Raw genomic sequence first — 25,038 nt, 5'->3', positions numbered from 1 at the left:
GCTGTATCCAGCACGGAGAGGAGACGTCCATGGTGCATGGTGAGAGGTGGCCAGCACGCAGACCACGCTGTGCTCGGGGCGGCCGCGTGAGGCTTACAGACGGACCTCGGCCATCTCCTGCAGCCAGCGGTGGCACCGAGGCCCTGCTGGCAGCAGCGATCCCGCATCAGGGTGCTTCCAGGGCAGAGATCTTTCTGGACCACGCTCTTGCCAAGGCAGCATCCTTCCTGGCACCTGCAGCTCCACCCGCACGCTTCTGTTCCCCACCTTGACCAGTACCAAGAAACGACGAAGGAAAAAGCCTCGTGGGGAAATGTTTGGGGCAGTTCGAGTTGCGCCGTGTTTTGCCAGCATTCCCTTCAACTTTCTTAATACATCGCATAGATTTGAAATACTGCATGAAGGCTGAGATAGAAAAGTTAATCTTAATGACGAATGGGGCAAACGTCAAACATTTTATTGTCTCACACATGAGACACTCGCCCCGCGCACCCGCAGACAGCCAGGCGCCTGAAGGCAACGCGGCGCCTGCTGCCCAGGGCTGCTGGGGCTCCTTCGGTGCTCTTGGATTTGATGCAATATAAGTAAGATTTCTTCACCATTTCACATTAACGTAAGTAGACTCTTTCTGTAGCATAAACCAAGGTGTCTCCTTGTACGGTGAAGCCATACCTTAGTCAGCCCCACGATGAAGAGCAAGAAGCCTATGATATAAGCAGGAACATTCACGTGGCACGTGCAGTGAGCACTAGCAGCATTGGCACAAAATATTCAGGAATAAATTAGTGGTGGAAAGTAAGGACGACAGCCTTTATGTAACATTTTTAAATGATGCACACATTAAATAATAAAGGTTTTGATCCCTTAATACACTATTAATAAATTTCAAACAAACGTATCTATAAAAAAAATATAATTCAGTCAAGTGGAAAGCAGACTAATGTGGATTTAGACAGAGTGCAACAAATTATAAATGCTTGCTACTTTATCAGCATTACAGAGTAGTATTAATTTTAAAAATAGCTTTTAAAAACATACATGGCATACCATAATGGAGATGGCTGTGTTTCAATTCATCATCGTGATGACTCTTTCCACAGCAATGAGTTATGCAGACGCGCCAAGCTCTGTTTTGCAAATATGGCATGTACCATGCTGCAGCTGAAAGTTAAAAAAAGCAGTTTTGTCTTTTGATTCAGGATTGTGCTCTGCTGGGACTTCAGAATATGAATGGTTACGGACACGCTCTGTGTGTGCATCAAAGACCAGGATGCTGCCTCCCGCTGTGTATCTCCCAAGGAAGCAGCATCCCAGCAAAATTTCCATTGTTCATCATACCCGTAGCAAGTCGGAATCAGACCATTTAATACACATTCTGAATGATTAAAAATAAAGAGGTTAATGGAAAATGCTAATGTAACAGAGTAGCTCCTTTAAAATACTTTGGCTATAAAAGTTTTCAGTGCTAATTGGCATGAGCGTCCTTAGAATGGTGCATTATGTCTGTCTCAGTGATGAAGGAGGTAGTTGCCATAGCAAGGAGTGTTTTTATTGACTGCTTAAAGGAAAGAGACGCATAAAACCATAGCCGAGGCCAGAAAATGAATTAGAAAAATCCCTGGGTAGCTCTAACTTACGCTCGAGCTTTCTTTCATTCTTTTATTATTATTATTATTTGACTGCACAGTTCTCTACTTCTCATAAAATGGCAATTATAAATACACCAGAACCGGCGACCCGCCGGGCGACCCTCAGAGCCACAGGCCGAGCTCTGCCATCTCCCCAGCTGGGGGGTGCTGGGTCCGTGCACCCCTCTCAGCCCTTGCCTTGCCCAGGTCGGGGCAGCCCCCGGCCCCATCCCAGCGGCGTGGAAACAAGCCGGGGGCTTAGGGCTGGCCAGCATGAGAAGCAGACCTGGCTGTGCGTGTGTGAGAGTGTGTGAGTGCGGGACTGTGCTGTCTCTGCCTGTCCCTTCCTCCTCCCTCCTTGCAGCAACAACTTTTTAATCTGTCTGCCAGTTGCAGCCGAATTGCACAAAGCACACAGGTCTTCTCAGCGTGACGATGCCACAGGTTTCACAACAATAGGGAGCTCGATCGTATTAGGGCTGCTGCTGAAAAAAAGGCTGCAGCATGAGCTCATATTGGGCATGAGAAGATCCTCAGAGACCTCCGTCACTGACCATGCAAAGGGAACCAGAGATGGTGTAAGTTAAGGCGTGGGTGTCTCCCATGTCACCACGTGGGCGTTCCTCTTACGTGGCCTCTTTTGCACGCACCAAGTCACGAACTCCAGCTCAAGCTTTTCCTTCAGTTGCATCTTTCCTAACTTTCCTTCCCCAATACTGAAGTACAGGATAGACTATCTATTGTCACTTCGCTTGCAGATAAGAATAATACTTACAGAGCATATATTGCTGCATTAATGTGTTCCCTGGTCACATTTTATTTTATTTAATAATATAAGAATACCCCTGAGTTTAATCACCATTTACTGGGTACCCAATTCAACCAAAAAGACCAGAACTCACTAGAAGGCAGATTTTTTTCTCTATAAACATTAGAATAATGCCCAGACAGTAGATCAAACTCTAATGATAAGGTTAGCAAAGCCATTTTTTTATTACCTTATCATTGTAAAAATGAAATTTGTCCAGCTAGAAATGGCAAACTCCATTTACCTGCATACTGGCCTCTTCAGCATCCTTCCTTCAGACTTCTGCTCTTGCCTTGCTTTCTGCCTTCCTACCAGCATACTATACAGAGCTCATCAGTTTTTGTCACCTGTTGGGAACTACAGCAATTTAATCTGTCTTTATGTTCTTTTGCGCCAATATCCGTTTACATGGATTGCAGGCTGCATTTTCATACTCTTAGTCAAATGAGCATCAGTTGCAAAATCATCTTTCTTCATAATGCTTATGTAGCACTCTGTTTCCTCTGTTGTTTAAGTGATTAATAGATAAATTCTCCTGGAACTGCGCTGTATAAAATCTATATAATGACAAGTTCGCGGAATCTCCTTTGCCCGGATTTACTTCCACATGCTGTTATGCAACTGGGAGCTGTAAATCCGGCTTCCCGTGTGACTGGTAGCCACATTGCAAAATCACATTTTCAACGTGTATGCATGGCAGGTTGTGATTGCTGCACACACCATGGTCACAGTCCACCATCACAAGCAATTAATTTTCTTTCATTCTTTATTAAGTTTTCCCAGTACTTCATATGCAAGTTCAATATCCAATGGCACCTCCTCCATATTGTAACTCAGCCATCATTTGATAGTTCTGTAAAAAGATCTTTAGAATTCCTAATCCCTCATAAAAATGCCCTGGGCACGTGGTACACCCATTGATTACAAATGCATTCTGCAGGTCCCAATTCTGTGCCACACCAGCTTTATAACAGGTCAGATACTGTCTGTTATCTCACATCCAGTAGAAAAGCATGATTCAACATCAATATCATCTTGTGCATGCTGGCTAATGCAACAGGAGTTTAACTGTGCATTCACCCTTGCTCTATATCAAATCTATATGCTGGGTCCTGTGACAGGACACAGGCTCTGTATTAATGGTCGTGGAGCCGCTGCCTGAAGAGCACATTAAGTCTGTTTGCATAGCATCTGATATGCTTCAAGCTGTAACATCGTTCTCTCATTTTTCCTATTATATTATGATCAACTGCTATTATTCGAGAGTATTTCAACTCCATTCATGATGCATACACAGAAAAATGTTCTGCACAATCATTCTGAGAGTAAGCTATCTAGCTTAAATGAAACAAGATCACTGCTGCTTCAAGCAAATGAGAAGAGACTTTCTATTTTGCACATCACTGAGCTCTCCATTTTGGCATTGTTTATTTTGCTGAGCCTCCTTTACAGAATTAAAATATTAATATACTGCTGCTATTTAGGTAGTAGCTAGAGTATGTCTCCCATTTATATTAATTTCCCAGGAGGGAGATGTTTCAAAGACCCAATCAGAGAACAAAAGTAACTTTATCTTTTAAAATCTTGAAACATCCTCTCCCACCCAGACTTATCCACAATTACAGACTTCAGCGCTGCGTCCCTCAGAAGGCACCAACGCTGCGCTCAGCGTGCAACCTGCCCACAAAGAAACCACCGGGGAAGTCGCCTCGAGATGCCCGAGATGCAGGGAATTGTGTCCCCGTGAAAGAATTGGGTCAACAGCTCAGCAGGGTCCCCACACCCGGCCTGGGCACTGCTCTGCAGCTGCAAAATCTCGGGGCTAATGTCACCTCCTGCAGCCTTCTGCGCTCTCGTCACCGCTGCTGTGGGACCAGGGAAAGAATTTGTGCCCCTGGTGCCAGTGTGCCGCCACGGCAGCTGGCCGAACCTGGCTGAAAACGTGAGGGCTCTCACTGGGAAGTGTCATTTCTGATGTGCTTCTCTCCATCCAGACTCGCTTTGGACAGAGATGTGCTTTAACAACCCGTCCATCCCGATGCCGATGCCGACCATGAGCTCCTTACAGCAGCCCTGAGCCAAAAGAAGGCATATTTTCCAGTGACAGCTCTAAAGAGTTACAGCACCTTAAATCAAATTAGCAGACAGCATCTGAGTGGGAGCTTCTACAAGACGAATGAGCCGGCATTTTTTAAAGAGTAACAACGAGGCAATAAACAAGATTAACACAGAACTAATGGATGAATGGAGACAAATTCGCAGAATGTCCATGTAATGTCAGAGGGGGTTGCATGCCAGACTTTTGGCAAAGTGTTTGAGACAGGAGTAGGTGGCTCGTACCTACTAAATCACAGGCATAAATCCTACGCTGTGTTAACGGAACATGAATGATCTACTCCGAAATGAACGGGGAAAAGGAAGGGAATTCACTGTTGGTGATAAAAAGGGCTGCTAACCTAAGCTGCTCCTTTTTATTTCAGCCAGGTTGTGAAAGGCACTTTATCTGCCTAATGAAGCATTTAGGTCCGTGCATGGCATTCAGTCCCCCAGCTTCATAAAGATGCCCCCCAAAGATGTCCGTACGCTGCGGTTGCCACAACGAGGGCTCACATAGCCGGCTTTGGAAACAAAGGAAATTCATACTGGCAAGTTGATTCCAAATCTCATACCAAAACCAAGTCAAGGGGGAAAAGGCCTGCTCCTTTCCTTACACTCAGAGCAGATCTCGGCCTTTACCAGCCCATAAAGGATCATAGCAGGTTTAAGAAGAGTTTTCAGTGTGTCAGATCTCCAGGTATGGCCATGGGCAGTTCTTTGTCATTCTGGCTAAACATTAGCTAAACAAAGGAGATTATTGATTAATAGGTAGACTTAGTACTAACAGAAGTACGAAAGCCCTTCTGTTGGAAAAGATTATTTTGTCGCTATGGCGTGAGACCGAGCCTGTGCAGCCCTGATGCAGAATTTCCCAGTTACTGTAAGCAGGTCTTGCTCAGTTCCTTGCCCTTCAAATTAATTTGGACAAAACCTGATACACATGGAAAAAGCAGAGAAACTCTTGAGCTCGGAGCCTTCAGAGACCATAGCTGAATCAACCCTGCGTGCTCCAGTTGTGCCAGTGGCTCTGGAGGAAGACGAAACCTCTCCGCAAAGCTTGCTGCGTGCTGCCCTCAGCTGTCGGAGTACAACCCGGGTATCTGCCGGCTCCTCTGGAGTCACCGAGTGTGCCTGTGTAAACATCTGGTTACAGTCCTGCTCTTCTCAAATATGTTTCTACTAGCTTCCACGCCTGAAGAACAATAAATGAAGAGCCATGAACAACAAGCTAGGCTCACTTTTTAGGCGTGTAACCTCATACTTGAATTGAAATCCTTCTGGGCTGTTTGATGCTCTTACAGCCATTTGAGTAAATAATGGAAACTCTTACATTTGTGACATTTTCTGCCATTGCTTGGAAACAACCCATATGGTACAGCGATGCCTTTCATTTTTAAGTGGTGCGTGGAATCAACTTGTAAGTGCATTTGAAAAACTAGCTGGAAATACTTGAAAAACTGTATGGAAATAAATGCTTTCTTTTAAATCCACACTGTTTTTTGAACTTGTAGAACACCAGTTAAGCTAGATGGATTTAGAAAGGCCCTACAGTGTTTTTCTATTGAAATACCAAATGATAAACACCATTTTTCTTGTGTCCCTGCAGAAACAAGACAGCCTAGGGTAACATAAAATTTTCTTTTACTTCTTTCCAACAATGGTACACTTCTTGTTTTAGAGGCTGATTAATATTTATTACTATAGTAAATGGCAACTTAAATATATGCTAGCAGTTGTGCAGTATATCATTAATTTAAGAAAACAGGACACCTACTATCAAACTACAATGGGTCCTTCTACAATGAATAATGGGGGTGATAATGGCAGCCTTTTAAAAGGAATTATTGGAACGCCGTGGTACCAATTTAAGTGGCAGAACGTTATCACGCAGAACCAGACCATTCCAAACAGTGCCTGTGATTACACACGCGGTCAGTAAGTGAGGCGGCTTGGGTTACGCGCTGTGAGTGGCAACCGAAAAATAAGAAAGTGGGAAAACAGTCATAACTCAGCCATGAAAACTGGTATTCTCCTCATAAATGACACCGAGAGAAGTGCTTCATCCTTTGCTTGTCTTAGGGGCGCAGGGATGCATTCAGCGGGGCTGGCAGGCACTAGTGCATGTTTTGTTAAAAGCCAGCCTTAAATTCTTTCAAAAGAGGGTTTGAAGTTGGAGCTGGAAGAGAGACCTGTGGGTTTGTTTTTCGACTGGGAAGGTACTTTGTAGAGGAGAAATCTTTGTTCTGAGTATTTTTCTTTTTGAGATTCCTGAGTTGTCACATCCTCAGATGTGACTTTTGAAAAGTCAAAATGAAAAAGTATTTAATCCATAAAACTAAATGTCAGACTGTAAAGAGTAGTATCAGATAAGGTTAGTTCTAGTTTTCTAGTGGTTGTATATTTTAACTACAGCATTCTTCAAAATTACTTGTGTTAGTTTAATATTCTTGCACTGGTAAGACTTCTCACTCTGGTAGTAAAGGCCTACATGACATAACATTTTGGTCTTTAAATAAAAGCAGCTCCACAGTACGATGCAGACACTTACACAGAGGATGACATTTCGCACAGGACTGAAGGAGAAAACTGCTGCTTTATTTACATGTACTTATTGTGCACAACAAGAAACCAGGGCTGCTGGATCAGGAGGTCGCTGCCGTTTGAGGGATAGAAGATTTACAGCCCTGAACCAAACCTTTCCCGCCCCAGGATGGCCTCGACACGGCTCAGGCACCGCCACTGGTTCCCATGGTCATTTTCACTAGCAGCTGGCCTTGTCCTTGCCACCCTCATCCTCTCCAGGCATTTCCCACCGCATGAGCAGCCAGTGCCCCCTGCATCCATCCGCTGACCCTTTACAGCCACATACGTCACTTGAAAACAACCCGTCACCCTGGAACATCTTCTAGGACATTTCTTAGCTTCTTTGTGTACGCCCACGGCTTTCTCAAGAGGTTGTGTCTCCTCCAGACTCACTCTCCTCCCTCCCCGGACTTGTCTTCACGCCAGGTGGGATAAAGGCACCCCTCCCCTGGCGGCGTGGCCAGCCGGACACAGATCGGGGCCGGCGGCTGTAGTAAAGCCACCAGCACCCTGGGCTCAGCCGCAGCGCTCCTGCCTGGCAGGGCGATGGGGATGCGGCGTGGCAGCCCCGTAACACCTTCGGCCAGAGCTCTGCCCCCGGGATCCCATCCACGGGCACAGCACAGGGCTCGGCCCCGGCGGGCGCAGGACGAGGCAGAGGCTGGGCACACAGCGGGTGCCCCCCCCGGGAGCTCCCGGTGGCTCCCTGGGCGCAGCGGGCAGGCTGGCAGTGCCAGCAGCGGGTGCCAGCGGGGCCGTTGGCACTGGAGCAACTTCGTGCAAGTCCCGTGGCAAAGACAAAGTCAAAAAAGTCCTTGAGGATTCAAACCAAAAAGGCAAAAAGGGTGATTCATTTTCTTTACAAATGCTACATATCTTTTCTTTACGGATTTTAGTATCGCTGAATTCAGAGACTTAGACCGATACATGATTTTAAGAGCTTTACTCACCACGAATAATCTTTTGATGATGAAACTGACTGCGTAAATCTTTGGAAGAAAAACCTTGCATGAATATAGCCAAATTAGGAAACCCATATCACAACAGCTGTGTCCATAACCACATGCATTGCCGTTTTATTTTTTAATCTGCATTACTGGATCTATTTTTGACTATAAACTAGATGACTCATTTGATCACAACCAGTGAAAAAAACATACTATGTTGCCACAAAATATTTCTTCAAGCTGAAAATGAAGGGTTTTTATTTGCTCTCTGCCGCAATCATACATCTCTTTACAAATAACCACGGGTAAAATCAATACATACAGGAACTTGGCCTGTTGTATTTGATAATCAACAGAAAAAGAGCTGCCTGGCTTTAATTGTCATTTGTCTGCCTTCTTGATTAGTTTCTTCCAGTTATTTTTCTGTCTTTCTCCTTTGATCAATTTGTTCCGATTGAGAGTCCAGGAAACGAAAATTTCTTCAAAAATATTTCAACCAAATCTGTATTTTTACTACTATGTTCATGGAAGAGGGGCAAAAACTTAACCAAAACCAGCTGTAGAACAGTACTTTCTACTTCATTTATCCCTTTATGTTTGTACAAAAGAGAAAATTTGAAAATTAGCCAAGAATGTAATACCACAAATTCTCTCACTAGAAAACATAGCATAGTTTGAAGTAATCCCTTTAACCATAGCACTAGCTTCTTGGTTTGCAGCACACAAACTCTGTTCCCTAAGAGGCAAAAGACTTGAGCAGCTCTCGCAGAGCGCGGTGCCACGGAAGCCGCGACACCAGCCCGTCCGAGTGCGTTCTCTGTAACTGGAACTAGTTCGTGGCATCCCGAGTATTTATAGTCGTTGTCCATTTCTGCTGTCTCTGGGCCAAATTTTCACTTGCATCGGTCAAGGAGTAAGTCAAGCAGCAACTTTATATTAACAGTATCAACGTGAATCTGCCCGCGGGATGGAAGCAGTATTGACTGCTCTGTGAGGATCGTTTGTCAGGATCGTCTGGCAGCCCAAGGGCACCAACCTTCTGGTTAACATATGAAAATTCAGCTTCAGCAGCTGCAAGGCTTCATTCCTCTTTCTGCAGCAATGCTTTTTACTTCTTCGCCACAAAACAGGTCAGCATAAATTCCGGGCAGAAATTTGGCCCTTTCCTCCATGTGGGATTCCTGAAGAAATCGAGAAATCCTTAAGAAAGGTCTTTCTGCTCCCCCACTGCTGCTGTTCTCCTGAAGCCTTTACAGTCTGCTCCGTACGGGTCTGGTCCCTGAAGTCCCCCGCTGCCCCTCGTGCCAGGGCTGGATCCTGCCAAGGTCTGTGCCCATGCTCCCGGTGCGCCGCGGGCAGCGTGTGCCGCAGCGGTGGGTGGCGAGGGAGGGGACGCGGGGCAGGCTCCGGGCCGTCCCCCGCCCGCAGCAACCGTGGGGATGTGCCTCCTGTCCGGGCAGCTCACGGCCACACTTCAGCGCCCGATGGGCTCTCCGCTTTTTTCATTCTCCCCACCTCCAGGCAGGTCTCGGCTCCAGGAGATGAGGGTTCTCCGAGGTGCCCATCAGGGTGCGGGAAGGGGCGCTGAGGTTGTGGCTTAATTATCCAGATGCAAAAGTCAGAGGGCAGGAGAGCTGCTGCTGCCTGCTTCAAAGTCACAGCTGAGGCAATATGAGCGGCAGGCATATCAGCGAGGGATAAAAACACGCGTTCAACCGAGTTGGACCTGGCAAAATCCATCTTAGAAAGCACCGATTCCACTCTGAGAGATGTGTACTGCTGAGACATTTTAAATCACAGAGTGAGGCACTAGGAACGACAGCTCTCCGCAGATAGCCCAATACATCTTTCCTCCCCTGTCCTCAGTGATCCCAATAAACTCCTGACCTTACAGACAAATAAAGATGAACTCAAAGGAGACGGGAAGTCTGGCTTCATCTGCAGCATCATGTCAAAAGGAGAGGAGCTCTGCTTGGTTAAGAAATGATTACTAATTCCTAAATTTTACTGACATTATTTCAGCCAGCAGCTATTTTTGTCGAAGCCATGGTCCAGTGACACCTCTTTGGGGATAGTTTTGTCCTGATACACACTGCTGGTGAGTCAACAGGAAGCCCAAAATCTCTCTTTCTCATAGTTGAGCATCTTTCCCTTTTGTCAATTTGTCGTCAATTTATGGGCCATGACTACTGCAGAGATTTAGCTGTGTTTAGTCATAGGATGATTTTGTCTCTTCCTAGCAAAGAGCTAAGTATAGCACAGACTCATTATTCAGAGGCCGTCAGTGATAACTGGCGTTGGCGTCTGGCCCGGCTCAGTTTGAGCGTTCGGGTCCTCCTCGGTGCTGACTTTAACTTTCCTTTGCCTCTCCCCATCCGCCCTCGTCTCTGCTCCGCAACCTGCCGTGACGCGGAGGCAGCTGGCATCCTCCAGGGCAGCAGTCACGCGTGTGCATTCCTGATGACAGCCAGGATCATTCAGAGAACCAGAGGCTGAAATATGCAAAATCCGGCTTGGTCTAGCTTCCCGTCTCTGACAGCAGCCACTGCCAGGTGCTTCACCCGGTGTTTCTGAGCACCAGCAATAATCTGTCCTCGATGTTGTATCGTGGTCTGCCTAGGATTAGCTACAGCTTATCATGTTATTTTTTTGTGTTATCATCAATTACAACAATTCCAGACGTATTTTGCTGTAGACATAAGCATTTAGGATGTTTCTGAAACTTGTTCAGACCTTGGTTTGATTCTCTTCCAACAGCAAGCCTAATTACACTAGGTGCAAACCGCTGTTTCCACACTGACGGAAAGCCTCCGTCGCGTGGGGGCCAGGTCAGCCACCTGGGCACCTGGCTCTCTGCAGCTCCTGTGTAAAACCACAGGCAGGACACCAGGAAGCAAAACTCGCGCTTTTTCACAGAATGCATCCTCACTGCCTGGCTTTGCTGCCCACGAGCAGGCTGCCCCCCACCAGGCGTGCACGAGGTGTGCCTCGCCGCCGGTGAGCGGGGACCGGTGGCAGCATCCCCGAGCGGGGGGGCCTGGCCTGTGACCCCGTGCCTCGTGGGGCTGAGAAATCCCTCTGTAAGTTCTTTCCTACTCCCCAGGTTGCCATGTGCATGTGTGTATTGGGAAAGTGAGTTAATGTCATCCCATTGCCATTTCAAGTGTTTTCTGTGGCTGCCAAGCCCTTGGTGACACGGGCCTGAAAAACAATATCCCCGCGCTGCTCCCTCTGCCGCTCTCCACATGCCTCTGTAAGGTCAGGTTCACGCTGTCCCCGGCAGGACTTCATCTCTCCACAATTTCTCTTCTGCACTTGCCTTTTAGCCCAGATTATTCTGAGGATGTTTAAATATCTCCTCCAAAACACGTAAAAACCTCGCTCTGCGTATCAGGGTACGTGTTCCCTCCCCGGGAGGCTCCCCAGCCCCGGTGCCCACGGCCTCTCTGATGGAGCAGGCCGCTACCACCCCCGTGGCTGCCGCGGCGTTTCCTCAGAGCAGGGAGCCCCGGACCCTGCGAGGAGCTGCTGGGGGGCGAGCACACGACCTCGGCAGGGCTGCAGGGGCCAGCCCGAAGGTCGCAGCCCGTGGAGCTGCTGCCCAAGTGGGACCCCGGCTCCTGGGGCACCGCGGGTTTAACCCCGCTGCAGGTGGCCGCGCGTGCAGCCCCCGGTGGCAGCCACACCTGGGTGGAAGCTGCGGGGAGCCCTCGTCTCCCACAGCCTGCAGAGCCGCGTCAGGGCCACGCGGAGCACGGCCGGAGCAGGGGATGGGAGCACGGACACCGTGCTGCGTTCCCGGCCCCCCGTGGGCACCTTTGCTGCCCTTCGCGCGTTTTCACACGGCCGCTGCAAATTGCAGCCGCTCGTTTTGGGGAGGCGTATCCAGGCACTGGGGACAACATGCAACGTGAGCTCCCATGGCTCCTGCCGGGGTCACGTGCAGAAGCAGGTGAGCAAAAGGCACTTTGTGCCCTCAGAAACCGAATCCTGGTGAAAATGACCCCACGCTTCCCTTCTTTGCGTGAATATCTGAAAGGGATCTCAGAAAATGTAACAACAGGTGAGATATTAAATCAATGTTAGGTCATTTACATTTATTTTATTTTATTTTAATTACACTAGTAAAGAGGCAGCCCAGCCTGGAGCTGTGCCGGGTGCTGCTGGCAGCTGTGCTTTGCTTGCAGGACGTCAGGAGGCGGTCGGGTGCAGGTTCCTGGTATTTCAGCACGGTCCCGCCGGCGCCAGCAGGAGGAGGGCACAGCAGGGGGACAGGGGACAGGGCCAGCCGCCAGCCCGCGCGTGTGGGCCCTCGCCCTCAGCGGGACAAGGGGGCTTTGTACTGGGCCTCCCTGCTAAAGCCAGAGAAGGCAGGAATGTCTGTGGGAAACTGTACAGGAGACCCTACCCTTTTGTGTAAAAAGAAAAAAAAAAAAAAAAAGAGAGAAAAGAAAAAAAAAGAAAAACAACACCCAAAGGCTATAGGTCATCAATTAACATACGCTGAAATAGCAAGAGGCGCATGGTTCCAGACATTTTCTTCTGCTCAAAACACACCACAAGTGAGTGCTGCAATAAACTGCCCCGGCCCGCTCCTGCTGGTCCCCATGCTCTGGGCGGGAGCTGCGGTGGTGGTGGGGCTTGGTGCGGAGTGGTCAGCGGGGATGGGATGGGATGGGGAGGGAGTGGGATGGGATGGGGATGTGGATGGGGATGGGGTTGGGGATGGGGACAGGATGGGATTGGGATGGGGATGGGGATGGGGATGGGGACGGGGATGGGATGGGACGGGATAGGGACGGGGATGGGGATGGGATGAGGATGGGGTTGGGGGTGGGGATGGGACGGGGACGGGATGGGATTGGGATGGGGATAGGATGGGGATGGGATGGGACAGGACAGGGACAGGGACAGGGACGGGGATGGGATGGGATGAGGATGGGGTTGGGGATGGGGATGGGGATGGGGATGGGGATGGGGATGGGATGGGGATGGGGATGGGGGTGGGGATGGGATGGGGATGGGGATGGGGACGGGGATAGGGATGGGGATGGGATGGGATGGGGATGGGGATGGGGGTGGGGATGGGGATGGGGATGGGATGGGGATGGGGATGGGGACGGGGACGGGGATGGGGACGGGGACGGGGACGGGGATGGGGATGGGGATGGGGATGGGGATGGGGACGGGGACGGGGATGGGGATGGGGATGGGGGTGGGGATGGGGATGGGGATGGGATGGGGATGGGGATGGGGACGGGGACGGGGATGGGGACGGGGACGGGGACGGGGATGGGGATGGGGATGGGGATGGGGATGGGGATGGGGATGGGGATGGGGATGGGGATGGGGATGGGGATGGGGATGGGGTGCGCCCATCAGCGTTGCGCTGCGCCCCGCGCCCCGCTCCCGCGCACACGTGCGCGCAGCACCCAGCGCGCCCCGCCCGGCCCTGCCCCGCCGCGCGCCCATTGGCCGGGACAGTTCGTTCCGGCGGCCGATTGGCCGGGGGCCGCCGGGGGCCGCCAATGAAAGGCGCCGGGCGGGCGGCGCGCGGCAGGCGGGCAGCGGGCGCTGCGCGGGAGGGAGCCGGGGCCGGAGCGCGCAAGGTGCGGTGCGGTGCGGGACGGGACGGGACGCAGCTGGGGGAGCGGGACCGTGCGGAGCGGTGCGCGGCTGGGGGAGCGGAGCGGGACGGGACGGGGCGGTGCGCGTTGCGGTGCGGTGCGCGGCTGGGGGAGCGGAGCGGTGCGGGACGCGGTGCCCGGCAGCGCGGTGCAGCCCCGCGGGCATCGCCCCGGGACGCTGCCGGTGCCGCCCCGGAGCCGGGCGCGGCTTCCCCGGTGTTGCCCCGTGCCGGAGGCGCCGCTCGTTTCCGCGCCCCGCGGCTGGGGGCGGCTGAGCCGCGCAGTGCGGGGGGCGCCCCGCTGCCGGCGGTGGTGGCTCCGCCGGGCTCCCGGCCCCGCTCCCGGCCGCGGTGCCCCGCGGGGGACGGAGCCGCGTCGGGAGGGAGCCCCCGGCAGCGGGCCCGAGCGGTGCGGGGCGGCCGCAGCCCCCGCGGTGCCCCGAGCCCCCGTCGGTGCGGCTCTTGGGGAAGCCGCTCGGGGTTGTCGGGGTTAGCTCCTGTCGGGCCGAGCTTGTGCGCTTGGGGGGTTCGTCCCAGGCTTCCTAGGGGCTGGGAAACGCTTGCGCCCCTTGGTCGGGCCACCGAAGTCTCGCTTTTACCTGGAAAATCCAGGTTTCTGCTGGAGATGAGCAAATGAACCGGAATAACTGAAGCCCCCCGTTGGCACGGCATGGAGCTGAGTGGAAGGGGCTTTAATCGCTAGATAAAAAAGTGTGGGACGGGTCGGCAGGGAGCAGCTGCTCTTACGGCCTTACTCGATGTACCTGTGTCACCGCATAGTTAGGGGATGAGTTAAATGCCTAATGTCAGCGCTTCGAGGCTTCCACATTGTTGTAACCTCATCTCCCGCTGCCAGATGGCTGCGGTGGGGCAGTGCCAGCGCGGGGGCACCGCGGGACCTCCCCGGCCACGGGATGGCAGCTTCCCTAGCTTCGTGCCAGCGCTGGCCTCGGAACCCCCTCTGGGACAGGTCAGCCTCCGTCCCAGTGGCTCTGAGCAGTGCTGCTGCCTGAGCCGTTTGCTGGGTTTTGCAGAAAGCTGCCTGCTCCGTGCAGGTCACCCTGGGCGGTGTTGGTGCTCGGCAGCAAGGCGCGCTGGCCAAAGCGTCCGCTGTTCAGTGACACCTTCTCATGGGCAGGTGCAGCTGAGGATTGTGCTGCTGCTTGTGGAGCTGTGGTCTGTTGGTTTTTGTCGGGCACCAGTGTGGTTCCTGCCTTGGCCAGGGCTTTGCTCGCAGGGCTGGGGATGCCCCGGGAGCAGCAGGGTGAGATGTGGGCAGCGAGGAGGGCTGGGCAGTCCGCACCGTGGAAAAGCTGCCTCTGCACTAGACCCATCACCCAGGAGCTTCTCAGTCATCATCCTCAGAGGGGCTGGAGCCTGAGGCTGTGCAGTTGTGGGTCACAGGGCTTAAAAGCCTTTGAAAGGTTTCTCTGTGCAGAAACCCACCAACCCTTCCAAAATGTTTCTCTGTGCAGAAACCCACCAACCCTTCCAAAATGTGTGGCCTGATGTTTAGCTCCCTTTGTTGGAAGGATCAGGGATCATAAAGATCCACCATCCGTAGAGATGCCATCATTAACTCTAATTTCCCTTAGATCTGTGAAAGGAACAGCAGAAAGTGCCCGCAGTGGAAGGGTGCGCTCCTGCGGGACATGTTGTCTTGTGGTCACTTGTGACCAGGCAGTGTGGAGCTTAATATCTCCTGCGAGGAGTGAGGGAGGCGAATACCCCACCTGTGTACCTCTTCCGACAGGCTGTCCGTCCCGGTTTGCCTCAGCTGGCACCGGGCACAACAGCATACAAAGAAAAGCCCCAGCTATTCTGCGCTTTGAAAGGGAAACAAAATGGCATAACAAGAACAAGAAAAATACTGAACCTGGATCAGTCTGGATAATACATGTCCAAAGACAAATGGGCGTCTTTGCAGTAGACGGCTGTTTAATTTCCTGAATCATGAGAAGGGCACTTTTTCTGGGCACAGGGTGAAATACTGTCAAATTTTAATTTGGTTTGGCAGTGTCGCGCAACCAGTTTGAGCAAGTCGGGGAAGGCAAGTCTGGAACTCATTAGGGCTTGCTGCAAGGCCCTGAAAATTTGATTTTTCAATCGCTGTTGGGTTTAATTATTGTTGATGTCTTGCCTAGCGTATTATGGGATTCTTTCTGAGGAAATTAAAACAGCATGAGCAGGACGGCATTCTGTTTGGCAAATGGGTTGTTTAGATTAAATTCTAAATGGAGAGTTAAAACTCGAAACCAAGATAAAGCATGATGGCTGGCATTTTGTGCTTTCCTGGAGCTATTTCAACTGGACTGCGGAGGCAGAAAGCATCAGGATTTGTGTACTGTTCTCACTAAATTCAGTCAATTTTTTTCAGGAGAAGAAAATAACCCTCTAAGCTAGAAGTGCTATTCAAAGCCAAGGTAAAGTTTACTCAGTTAGTACAACTTTTGGTTCTTTAACTTTTTATTTCTTCAGTTCTCCAGCGTGGATTTTTTGCAAGCATCCAAAGCAGACAAACGGTAGGACAGGAAGAAAGTGCTTCTGTTGCTGTGGCGAGACCTGCAAGGTGCAGAGGTCTGGATGTCGCTGACCTTGGGGAGAGGCAGAAGCCAGCCTCTGTTTGCCATCAGCACCGTGGCTGGACACCTGAATACTCTGCGCACGTATCTGCAGATGTGCGTGGGAATGCTATTAAGGCTTGGGAGCTTGCCCCTTAAGTCCAAAATGTAGGGCATTTAAAAGCTAGAGTGTATTGGAGCCTCGGCTTTTTCATTCATTTCTTCATAAACTGTGTCCCTGGATGAAGACGCACAGGATTTTTGGGCTAAGTCCCCAACTGTGCTTTCCCTGCAGAGTGACGCCTGCTCTGCAGCTCTCCGCAGAGCTTGGACAGATGGCTGCCTTTGTGGTTAGACGCTGAGCTCTCAAACAGCGAAGGTTACGCCTAAAAGTAGTCTTCCACAGAACACATCTGTGAAATCTATAGTCTGTCCAAAGCCACTCCGAAGCGATTTGAGCGTGCAGCAATAAAGATAGTAAACACTAACTGCAGGGATCGTGCGTGCGAGGCAATCACATCAGTCACTTAAATGCGCGAGTGCTCTCTTGTGTAAACACTGTCAGTGACTGTACAAGCAACTTCATCCTTGCTGTTGGAAGTTGGACCTCATCATTTTTAACAATTAGGCCATAGAAAGTTATTTATCTCTTGGAGACTTCTTGTGTCCGTAGTTCCCGGTTCTGTTCTCCATTAATAGAAATTCAGTGGATCACTGTGAAGCGCTGGTTCCTCCTCCACAAAGCTGCCTCGTGGCTGGCGAGGCGTTTTGCCCCAGCGTAGGTACAAGAGGTTACACGTGGCCCAGGGGAGACGACCGTCGCCCTGCGTACCCTCTGTGAAAGGTGGTGTGCTGCTGTGGCTAAATCCCCGCTCAGAGCTGCCAGTGTCATTGTGTTGGAGCCAAAGGGAGGAAATGCTGCTGCAGCTGTCATGGAGAAACAGATGTTGATCTTAATGCAGAAACCTGCTTAGCTCTGTGGACAAGTATTTATAGATATGAAATCATAAAGCACACATGGGTTAAAGAGCTTATTTTGGGACTTGGACTCAGGACTAAACCTAGCCCCATAAAACACAATTTACAAGTTACAAAATCCTTCTCATCCTGCAGGGAGGGAGTGTCTGGAGTATTTGTTTAGGCTGAGACTTTTCTTTTTTTAAAATATATAAAAAATTTGTATTTCAGCCATTCAGGAAAAGCAGTATTTAGCTGTCCTAGCTTGAAGCTATTGCTTTATTTAAGGATGAGGCTGAAAGAAAGGGAAAAGTTTAGGGGAAGCTATTTCCACTTTTTGGAAGAGGACCTGGAAAGAAAAAGAAAAAAAATCTACTGTCGTCTTAGCAGGAGCATGTGACTGCAAACCTACCCAAAAGCACGGCGGCCAGGTGCTCGGGCTCTGCAGTGCGGGAGGTGGCACAGCTCCTCGCTTCTGCAACAGGGCTCTGGGCAGCCCCAGAATGAGCTCTGACTTCCCTCGCTGCCTCTGCACGCCTGGAGAAGTTCTGCTGTACTTCATGTGCTCTGCCACAGTCCCTTTGGGCACACCTTTGGCTTTCTCATGTCTCGATCTCTGCAGCTGTAAAATGTGAATGGTTAAGCTGAGGAGGGATTTGGGAGGACTAAATCAATGACGTTGTATAAAAACCTCATGGGAGTAGCTCCTGAAGTGCAAAATGTCAACGCAGTGATGGAAACCCCAGCTCCTGATGATGGCTCCGCATCATTTCCACTGCTGGAAGTGGGAAGGACAAAGCTGGCGTATGGGAAGGGAACTGATGACTAAAATGAGACACTTACCTGAGCGCTTTGGAACTTATCACAGCTGCTGTTTAATTAAATTTGGGTGGGTTCTTCCCATTCCATACACCTACTTGCAGCTTGTTTTGCTCTTATAATTGAGACCAAGTGTCTGAAGCACTGTCTTGTTTGTGGAAAAATCTATTCATTGTATTTTTTTTTAATTTGCCCTTCTCTTATCATTAATTCACACATTGTTAGTGGAGAAAGGAATCCTGCCAACTATGTGCTCTTGGAAGAGCAAGATATTTGCAGAGGCTCTGGTTCTGTTATCTCTGTCATCCTGTAGGTTGAGATCTGGCAGCTCTATTGAAATAGTTTCCTCAGATATCAGTGCCTTTCCCAGGTCTTTATGCTGCTAAAATAAAAGGCAATAAACTTCTTACTTTGCAAAGTGTAATATCAATTGGAGCCTCCAGTATTCTAGATGGTACTAACTCATTCACTGACTTAAATCCTAATGAGAATTTGAGGTAAGACAATCTTCATGAATGTCACTTTTTTTCCGTGAGCCTGGTAATTTGGATAACTGCTCAGAATCTGGTAGGGAAACAAATAGCTTTTAAGTTAAGGCTACAATAGATGTTTTTCATCTATGAAAAGAAAACAAATCAAAGCTATCCTTTGCTGTTCCAAGTCAAAATTATTATAGATAGGAGCATGTGCAGAACTGATTAATGCACTTCGAAGAGCAGTTGCTCACACTCGCACAAGTTTATTCCATTTGCAGCCACTGTCAAGCAGCCCCTTCAAAAATAAATCTTGTCCTGAGCTGCCCATTCCAGAGGCTGTCCCTGCTACGTGGCTCCTGCTTTGGGTGGTTTTCTGCTCGGCTCTGGTGCTCGTGCCCGCAGTGCCGAGGGGCATTGCTCTGCTCCCCTGGGCTCTGCCTGTGCTCACCAGGGAGCGGCTGGGTGGCCTGCAGGTCCTGCTCCACGCTAGCTCCTGAAGAACAACTCCACGAGAGCTGCTTGGAACTTTTCCACTTGCAATCTTTTGGGGCATTTTTCCCCCCAGTTTGAGAGTCAGGCTTAATGAGAAACAGGTGATCCCCTTCCTCAAGGAATTTATTAATAAGTTTTAGACTGGAAAACTATCTAGGAAAATGCTGAGTGAGATGGATTGCCCATCCAAATTACGAATTAAGATGCTTGAGGTCAAGCTTTTGAAAGGAGGCTTCTGCTACCCAAAGGAGGGCTGATTGCGATTCACCTACAATGATGAAAGGACCTTAACTCACTATTTTAGGAGGCAAATTAAATACTTTCAAAATATCTGTGGTTTTGTGGTTGTTTTTTCCCCTTCCGGAGGTATCCAGCCTTCCCTATTGGGGCCTTTAGGCCAAGTTTTCAGTGCCTCTGTGGTTACCTGAAATTCAGGATCATCATTTAGGTAACACCAAAAAGTGTTTTTCTGACGTTGATTTGAATTCCACCTTGTCAATGCTGTTTAGCATATAGCTCAACCTTTGGGGTTGCCCTGCTGTACTGCCTTGTTGAAAGGCAAACTGCTCGGTACCCTAAGCAGCGATAACTGCCCTTGCACTTAAATATCTGTATACAGAAGCTAATCAGGTGATGCAAATCAAAGGCCCTTATTTAAACAAGCACACACAAGTTCAGATTTGTTAGATTAATGCGATTCTTTTGCCAGCAGTAGGAACCACTGAAGGGAAAAACCTCTCCCGGTAATTGGACCAGGTTACTGACAGTCCCATTTGTCTGAGTGCTTCTGCTTTTCGGCTTGAATTAAGAAATGAGAATAGAAGTGAGAATATTTGACGTGGGTTTCTTGTTGGCTCGGAGTGCCTGTTACCCAGGCTACCTTTCCTCTGTACAGCTGTTTGAAGCAGGGGTACCTTGAGGCCTCCCAGCAGCATGCAGCAGTGGAGCAGTGCTAGCTGCCGTACCGATTGCAGGGAGCAGCAGAGGATCTGTTTCAGTGCTAGTGCAGCACTGTCCTGCTTTGCCTCAAAGTTAGGGCACTCTCCCCCTGTGCACACCCCGGGCTTGGCCTCTGTTGGCTCCATCCCTGCTGGGGGTGTGCAGCAGTCCCTGACCGCAGCCCTTGGCCTGGCTGCGGCGGGGATGTGCTCGCAGGGAGCCCGGGGTCTCTGGGGGCTGCTGTGGGCAGCTCGCTCTGTGTCCCTGGGTGTGCCAAGAGGCTTTTCCTAACCCACAGCTGGTGCTGCTGCTCCGGCAGAGCCGAGGGAGGTGGGAGGCTCCAGCTCCAGCCCAGCAGGAGGATGGGGAGCTCACCCTTCTCGGGAGAGGCAGTTACACGTGCTGGGGGCTGCGGCTGGAGAGGGGACGGCGAGGTGCCTCTTACACCTGGATATAACAGAACAATCGCTGCAAATCTGCCCTGCTGGACCTGCACATGGAAGAAAAGTGCAAACAAAGAGGCTTTCTCTGTGTACTGAGCCTGTCTTAGTTCCTGCCTTTAACTAAAAGACAGTCCCTTGGATGCATTAATATTTTGCTCTTGGGCTCGGCTGATTTTCCTGCCCCGGCCCATGCAGTACCTCGTAGCTCTGATTTGGGGTGTTGTACTTTTGCAGAACTTGCAGCATTCCCTTCATTGCTGTACAGATACCTCTTCTGCCGTGTGTAAATGTTTACACCCTCCAGTTACTGGACTTCCTTTAAGGAAGTTTGACTTAGCTCCCTGTTATGTGAGCTTAGCTCTATTATAGTCAAATAATGACACCAAATTAATTGCTGTCCATCCGTATCCTTGAGACTCAACAATTGCACTGAGCAAACCAGTCCCACCCATGTGAATACGATCTGCCTTTTCCTTTTTTCTTTGTTCGGGGCTCTCTCAAAGCTACAATTGTTAATCTCCGAAATTCGTTGCAGCTGGAGGAACCCCACCCGGAGGGTTCACGCGGTGCCTGGACTGGGACTTTCGGGGCAGGGTGTCAAATGCCAAGGCTGCGCGAGGGTCTTCAGGGGCTGCACCAGAAGCTTGCCTTGTGTCCTTGGCTCTGCCACGAGGAGAGGTGAAACCAGGACCTCGGCTCTCAGTGCTGTTGTCAACGTGTAGTAACTTTTTGGAAGCCAGCTTTTCCTCCTCTCTCCCTAAAAAGGAGGAGGAAGCATACTTGAGGTAGTTACGTGTCTCCATTGCCGTTTTTAGCCTCCAAATAAGGTGTTGTGTAACGAGTACTTGCGGGATCCAGAAGGCTTGCTGCAGACGCAGGAGGGCCCCGCTCAGCCAGGCCCTTCTGGAGCTGCAGCAGCCGGTCCCAGAAGCCCTGCCAGAGGCTGGAGGGCGCGGGGTGGCTCGTGCAGTGGTGCCAGGGAGCAGTCACGGTGCCAGGGAGCAGTCACGGTGCCATGGATGTCACCCGACAGCCCGTCCTCGTGTCCTCCGCTGGCATGGAGCGCAGCGAGCTGCCTCCTGTCCGACTGCTGCACGCAACACCCGCTCAGGAAGGCGTATGTTCTTGGAAGCTTTCAGGGCTTTTGATTAATATCCATATTAGCCAAATTTGCCATTTGGCTGGAGCTGCCCCGCGTGTCTGGGGCACGGGGCCGGCACTTGCAGCGAGACCCTGCTGCCCGGGGGAGCCTTCGCCTTCCAGGGCGTTTCCCACCTGCAGAACTGCTGCAGTCCGCCTTTGTGGTTAGACCAAGGCCCCCGTGGATACGCAGGAGGAAAGAGGATTAAAGGTCTTCCAGAGGAGCAAGCATCCCTGAGCAGATAAGGATCTCCTCACTTCAGCAGTTGTCCTTTTGTTGCAGTGACTGACTTTGCAGCTGGAGCTGGCTCTGCTCTCCTGTTTCCGCCTTGCTTGTTGAGTCACTTAACCAAGACCCCGTCTGCCGCAGTCTCGTGCGGCAGCATGCTTCTGCTAGAGGAAAAATGAATTTGTCAAGGCTGTCTTGACCCTGTGCTTGTGCATGGCCAAAGAGAGATGGTGTAAGGAGCAGCCTAGTCTGGGCAGTCTAATAGCAAAAGAAGAGGAAGAAAGCTAAGTGTCACTGAAAAGCCGGCACCAGACTCATGACTGCGTTTCTCTTACGTGGTGTTGGTAGCAAATTCTTCAGCAAGGGTGGGTGGGTGCCCCTGGCCGGGGAGGGGAGTGGGCTGCGGGCAGTGCAGCCTGATCTGCACCTGCTCGGCTGGGTTAGAGATCGGTCTGCTCTTACTGTGCTCAGTTCCTTCGTGGCTCAATCTCACAGTCCTTAAAGGAAAGCAAAATACTGCTGTGGGCTCCTCCTGGCGCTTGGTTAATCTGTGTATTACAGACGTTAAGTGGAGCTTCCTGATCCTGCGGTGACATGAGATAAATCAACCTCTGCAAAAGCAGCCATTAGCTGAGGATGTCAGGGTGTTAGCTTTCCCGTACTGCCCTTCTTGTAAGCTCTGTTTAAAGTTTGTATTAATATTAAATTTCTTCCACCCATTACTCCGTAAAGCAGTTGGCTCTCAAGGAATGAGTTTCCTGGGAGCAGTGTGCTAGAGCTGCCCTGTGCTTCTGAGGCTAAACAAAGCGGAGGTGTTAAGTACATCCCCAGGCATTTTTTCCGCCCTGCAGATTGTATCAGCCTGTTCATCACTGTCTGCAGGAGGACCTCGGCAGCCACCCCGACTGCTGATGTTTTTGGTGCTGAGCTGTTTATCGCTACAGCGTCAGACTGGACGTGTGCAGACCACAAAACCAAGACAGCTCACGGGGCTTTGTGTCCGTATTGAGCCAATTACACATAAGGGTGGAAGGTACTCGTGTTCCCGGAGATGCAGCTGTAGCAGGGAGGGCTCATTTCTGAGGGCCCATGCTTGCCGTAGCTGCTGTGTCCGCTCGGCACCGGCGGTCCGAGCCCGGCCCCTTTGTGGTCTCGAAGCTTGGCCGGCTTCCCTGTGGCGATAGCCCGGGCATGGCAGGGTTTTTACTCAAGGACCATTCGCTGGAAAACACTTAGCCGAGCTTAGTCTGAAGTCTCCTCTTCTTGGCCGTACTAAATCTGTGGCACTTAAAGCCACTGTTGTGAGGAGAGTGGAAAGAAGCTTATTTAAAGGGGTTTTCAAGCCAAGGGGATGTGAAAACAGTGTTTTCTCCACGTGTCATTGAGGGTGGTCCCCTTGCAACAAGCTCAGTTGTCTAGCCAACTTCAGCAGACCAAAGGGCCGATGGCCAAGGTGTGCTGCACCGGTCAGAGGGCGATGATACACCCAAAACTTCTGGAATCGCAGCTGAGCTGTGAGCAGAGCAAGCTGGGGGGGCTGGACCTTGACCGGCTCGTAACTTCTAACCAGGGGTCCGTCCTGCCAGGTGGGCCTGCCCTGGAAGCTCAGTGCTCCTTTGTCCTCAAGTCTAAACCAAGCAGGAATGGCGTTTTGTTTTGTTTTGTTTTTCCCGTGGCACTTGGCATTATAGGTTCTCTCTTTTCCAAAAATTGAGCAAACTTACCAGTGTCTAGGATGGCCCTGCCTTTGGCCAGTGTAGTGAACCACAGCATTACACTGACCAAGAAGCTGGCATATTCCTGAGATTGTTCAGAGATGTTTTTGTGGGTAGAATGGCCTCAGTTTCCTATCATTTCACTGCCTAAGAATTTCCTCTGCCCTGACTTGCTTTCTCTCTCTTAGTAGCAAGAATGCTATCAGACTAAAAGCCAAAATAGAAATCTTAAAGTGCGTTGTATATCTAGTCATGGTGAGCAGAATTTGCTTTTCTTCCAAGCAGTTTGTTGACACAGACATTTTTTTTAAAGGCGTTACAAATGTCTTCACTCCTCACGTCTTACACTCTCGCATCTCTTTTAACATTGCTGTATCCAGATGGGCTTGGGCATAGGCGGAGTCCAGGACAGTCTGTTTCACATTCTTACTGGGCTTGGTGGGCTTTGCCATGTTATATGTCTCTTTTTTCCTTTTTTTTTTAACAAGAAATCTCCTTTTATGCGTATTTGAGGAGCTAGAGCTGAGCTGCGAGGAGAAGCTCCATATCTGGGCAGGGAGCCCTGCTGACCAGGCAGCCCGGGCAGCCGGCACGGCTCCTGTTGTGGTTGGCCCCTGCACTGCGATGGGAATAAGGAGCTCAGAGCTCCCTGCGCTGCCTGGGGGGAGAGAAGCGTGCTGTCCCCCAAGCCCTCAAGTACAGTGGCATCGCCGTGCTCCACGTCCTCGCGAGGGCAGATGCTGCCTGGAGGGGTCAGAGCTCGCAGGAGGAAATGCGAGAGGTGGTGGCTGAGTGCCCCGACCCGTGTGGAGGGGGCTCAGGTGCATTTGGCAGGGTCTGTCCCTGCCATGGGGATGTCCCCCGAATTCACAGGGCCACCCACGCTGCCCTGCAGGCAGTGGTGGGGATGAGCTGCTGTCCCAGCCCCTTCCCCTACTGCTGCAGACCTGTACCTCCAAGGGCAGAGGAACCCGAGCCACCCCAGGAGCTGCACGTTGCCTTGAAAAGCTTCTGGATTTTCATATTTTCTTCATCCATTTCCTATAGCTCTAGACTTGCGGCTGCCATGCGCAGTGAGGAGCAGTGAGTCGTGCTATGGACACCTGCAAACAGAAGTTTCCAAAGAGATCTGGAGCTCCTGATGGTGAAGGCATCGGGGCTTGGCAAGAGCAATTGCACAAATGGGAGGGATGGTGGCTGGGTCTTCTCTGCAGGTCTGAATTTGTATGTGGTGGAAAATAAGGGCTGGGACTTCAGCTCCATCTTAAGGAAACAGATCCCCAACCTTCAGTACGTAGCTCAGAGGTGGGGATTGCCCATTAATGCCCCAGGTTTGTTCTGCAGGTGAAACAGTGGCAGTTTCAGATGAGAGCTGAGATTTCAGTGTATCAAATCTGATCCATTTTGCTGTATGCATTTCAGCTGAGTAAATGTGTAACTGGTGAGACCGTAGTGAAAGTTCAAAAGCGCTTCCCCAGGGTGGTGTTTGCAGAGGAACTGTGCCAAAGTGGCAGGTGGGGAGGTGAAACCTGCATTTCAGCCCGTCTGATAAGCTTCACCAAGGCAGCGTCTGCTACA

At 50.7% G+C, this 25,038-nt stretch overlaps 1 protein-coding gene across 3 annotated transcripts in view; it reads left to right on the top strand.

Annotated features, from left to right (window-relative positions):
• The first annotated feature begins 12,570 nt into the window (after positions 1-12,570).
• The window catches only part of LMCD1 (LIM and cysteine rich domains 1), a 30,427-nt gene continuing 17,959 nt past the window's right edge, over positions 12,571-25,038 (top strand). Inside the window, exon 1 of one of the 3 annotated variants that reach the window (XM_080605459.1) lies at positions 12,571-12,717. In XM_080605459.1, coding sequence (XP_080461585.1) covers positions 12,586-12,717 — 132 coding nt within the window. In that variant the 5' untranslated portion in view covers positions 12,571-12,585. Of the gene's footprint in view, positions 12,718-13,576; positions 13,732-25,038 lie in introns of those variants that run through there. The other 2 variants (XM_080605460.1, XM_080605462.1) reach the window with 2 other exon arrangements.

The sequence above is a fragment of the Anser brachyrhynchus genome (genome assembly GCF_964034855.1).
Source record: "Anser brachyrhynchus genome assembly, chromosome: 10".
Lineage (NCBI taxonomy): Eukaryota > Metazoa > Chordata > Aves > Anseriformes > Anatidae > Anser > Anser brachyrhynchus.
Note: the sequence above shows the minus strand (reverse complement) of the source record. Positions and strands in the feature narration are given on the sequence as shown.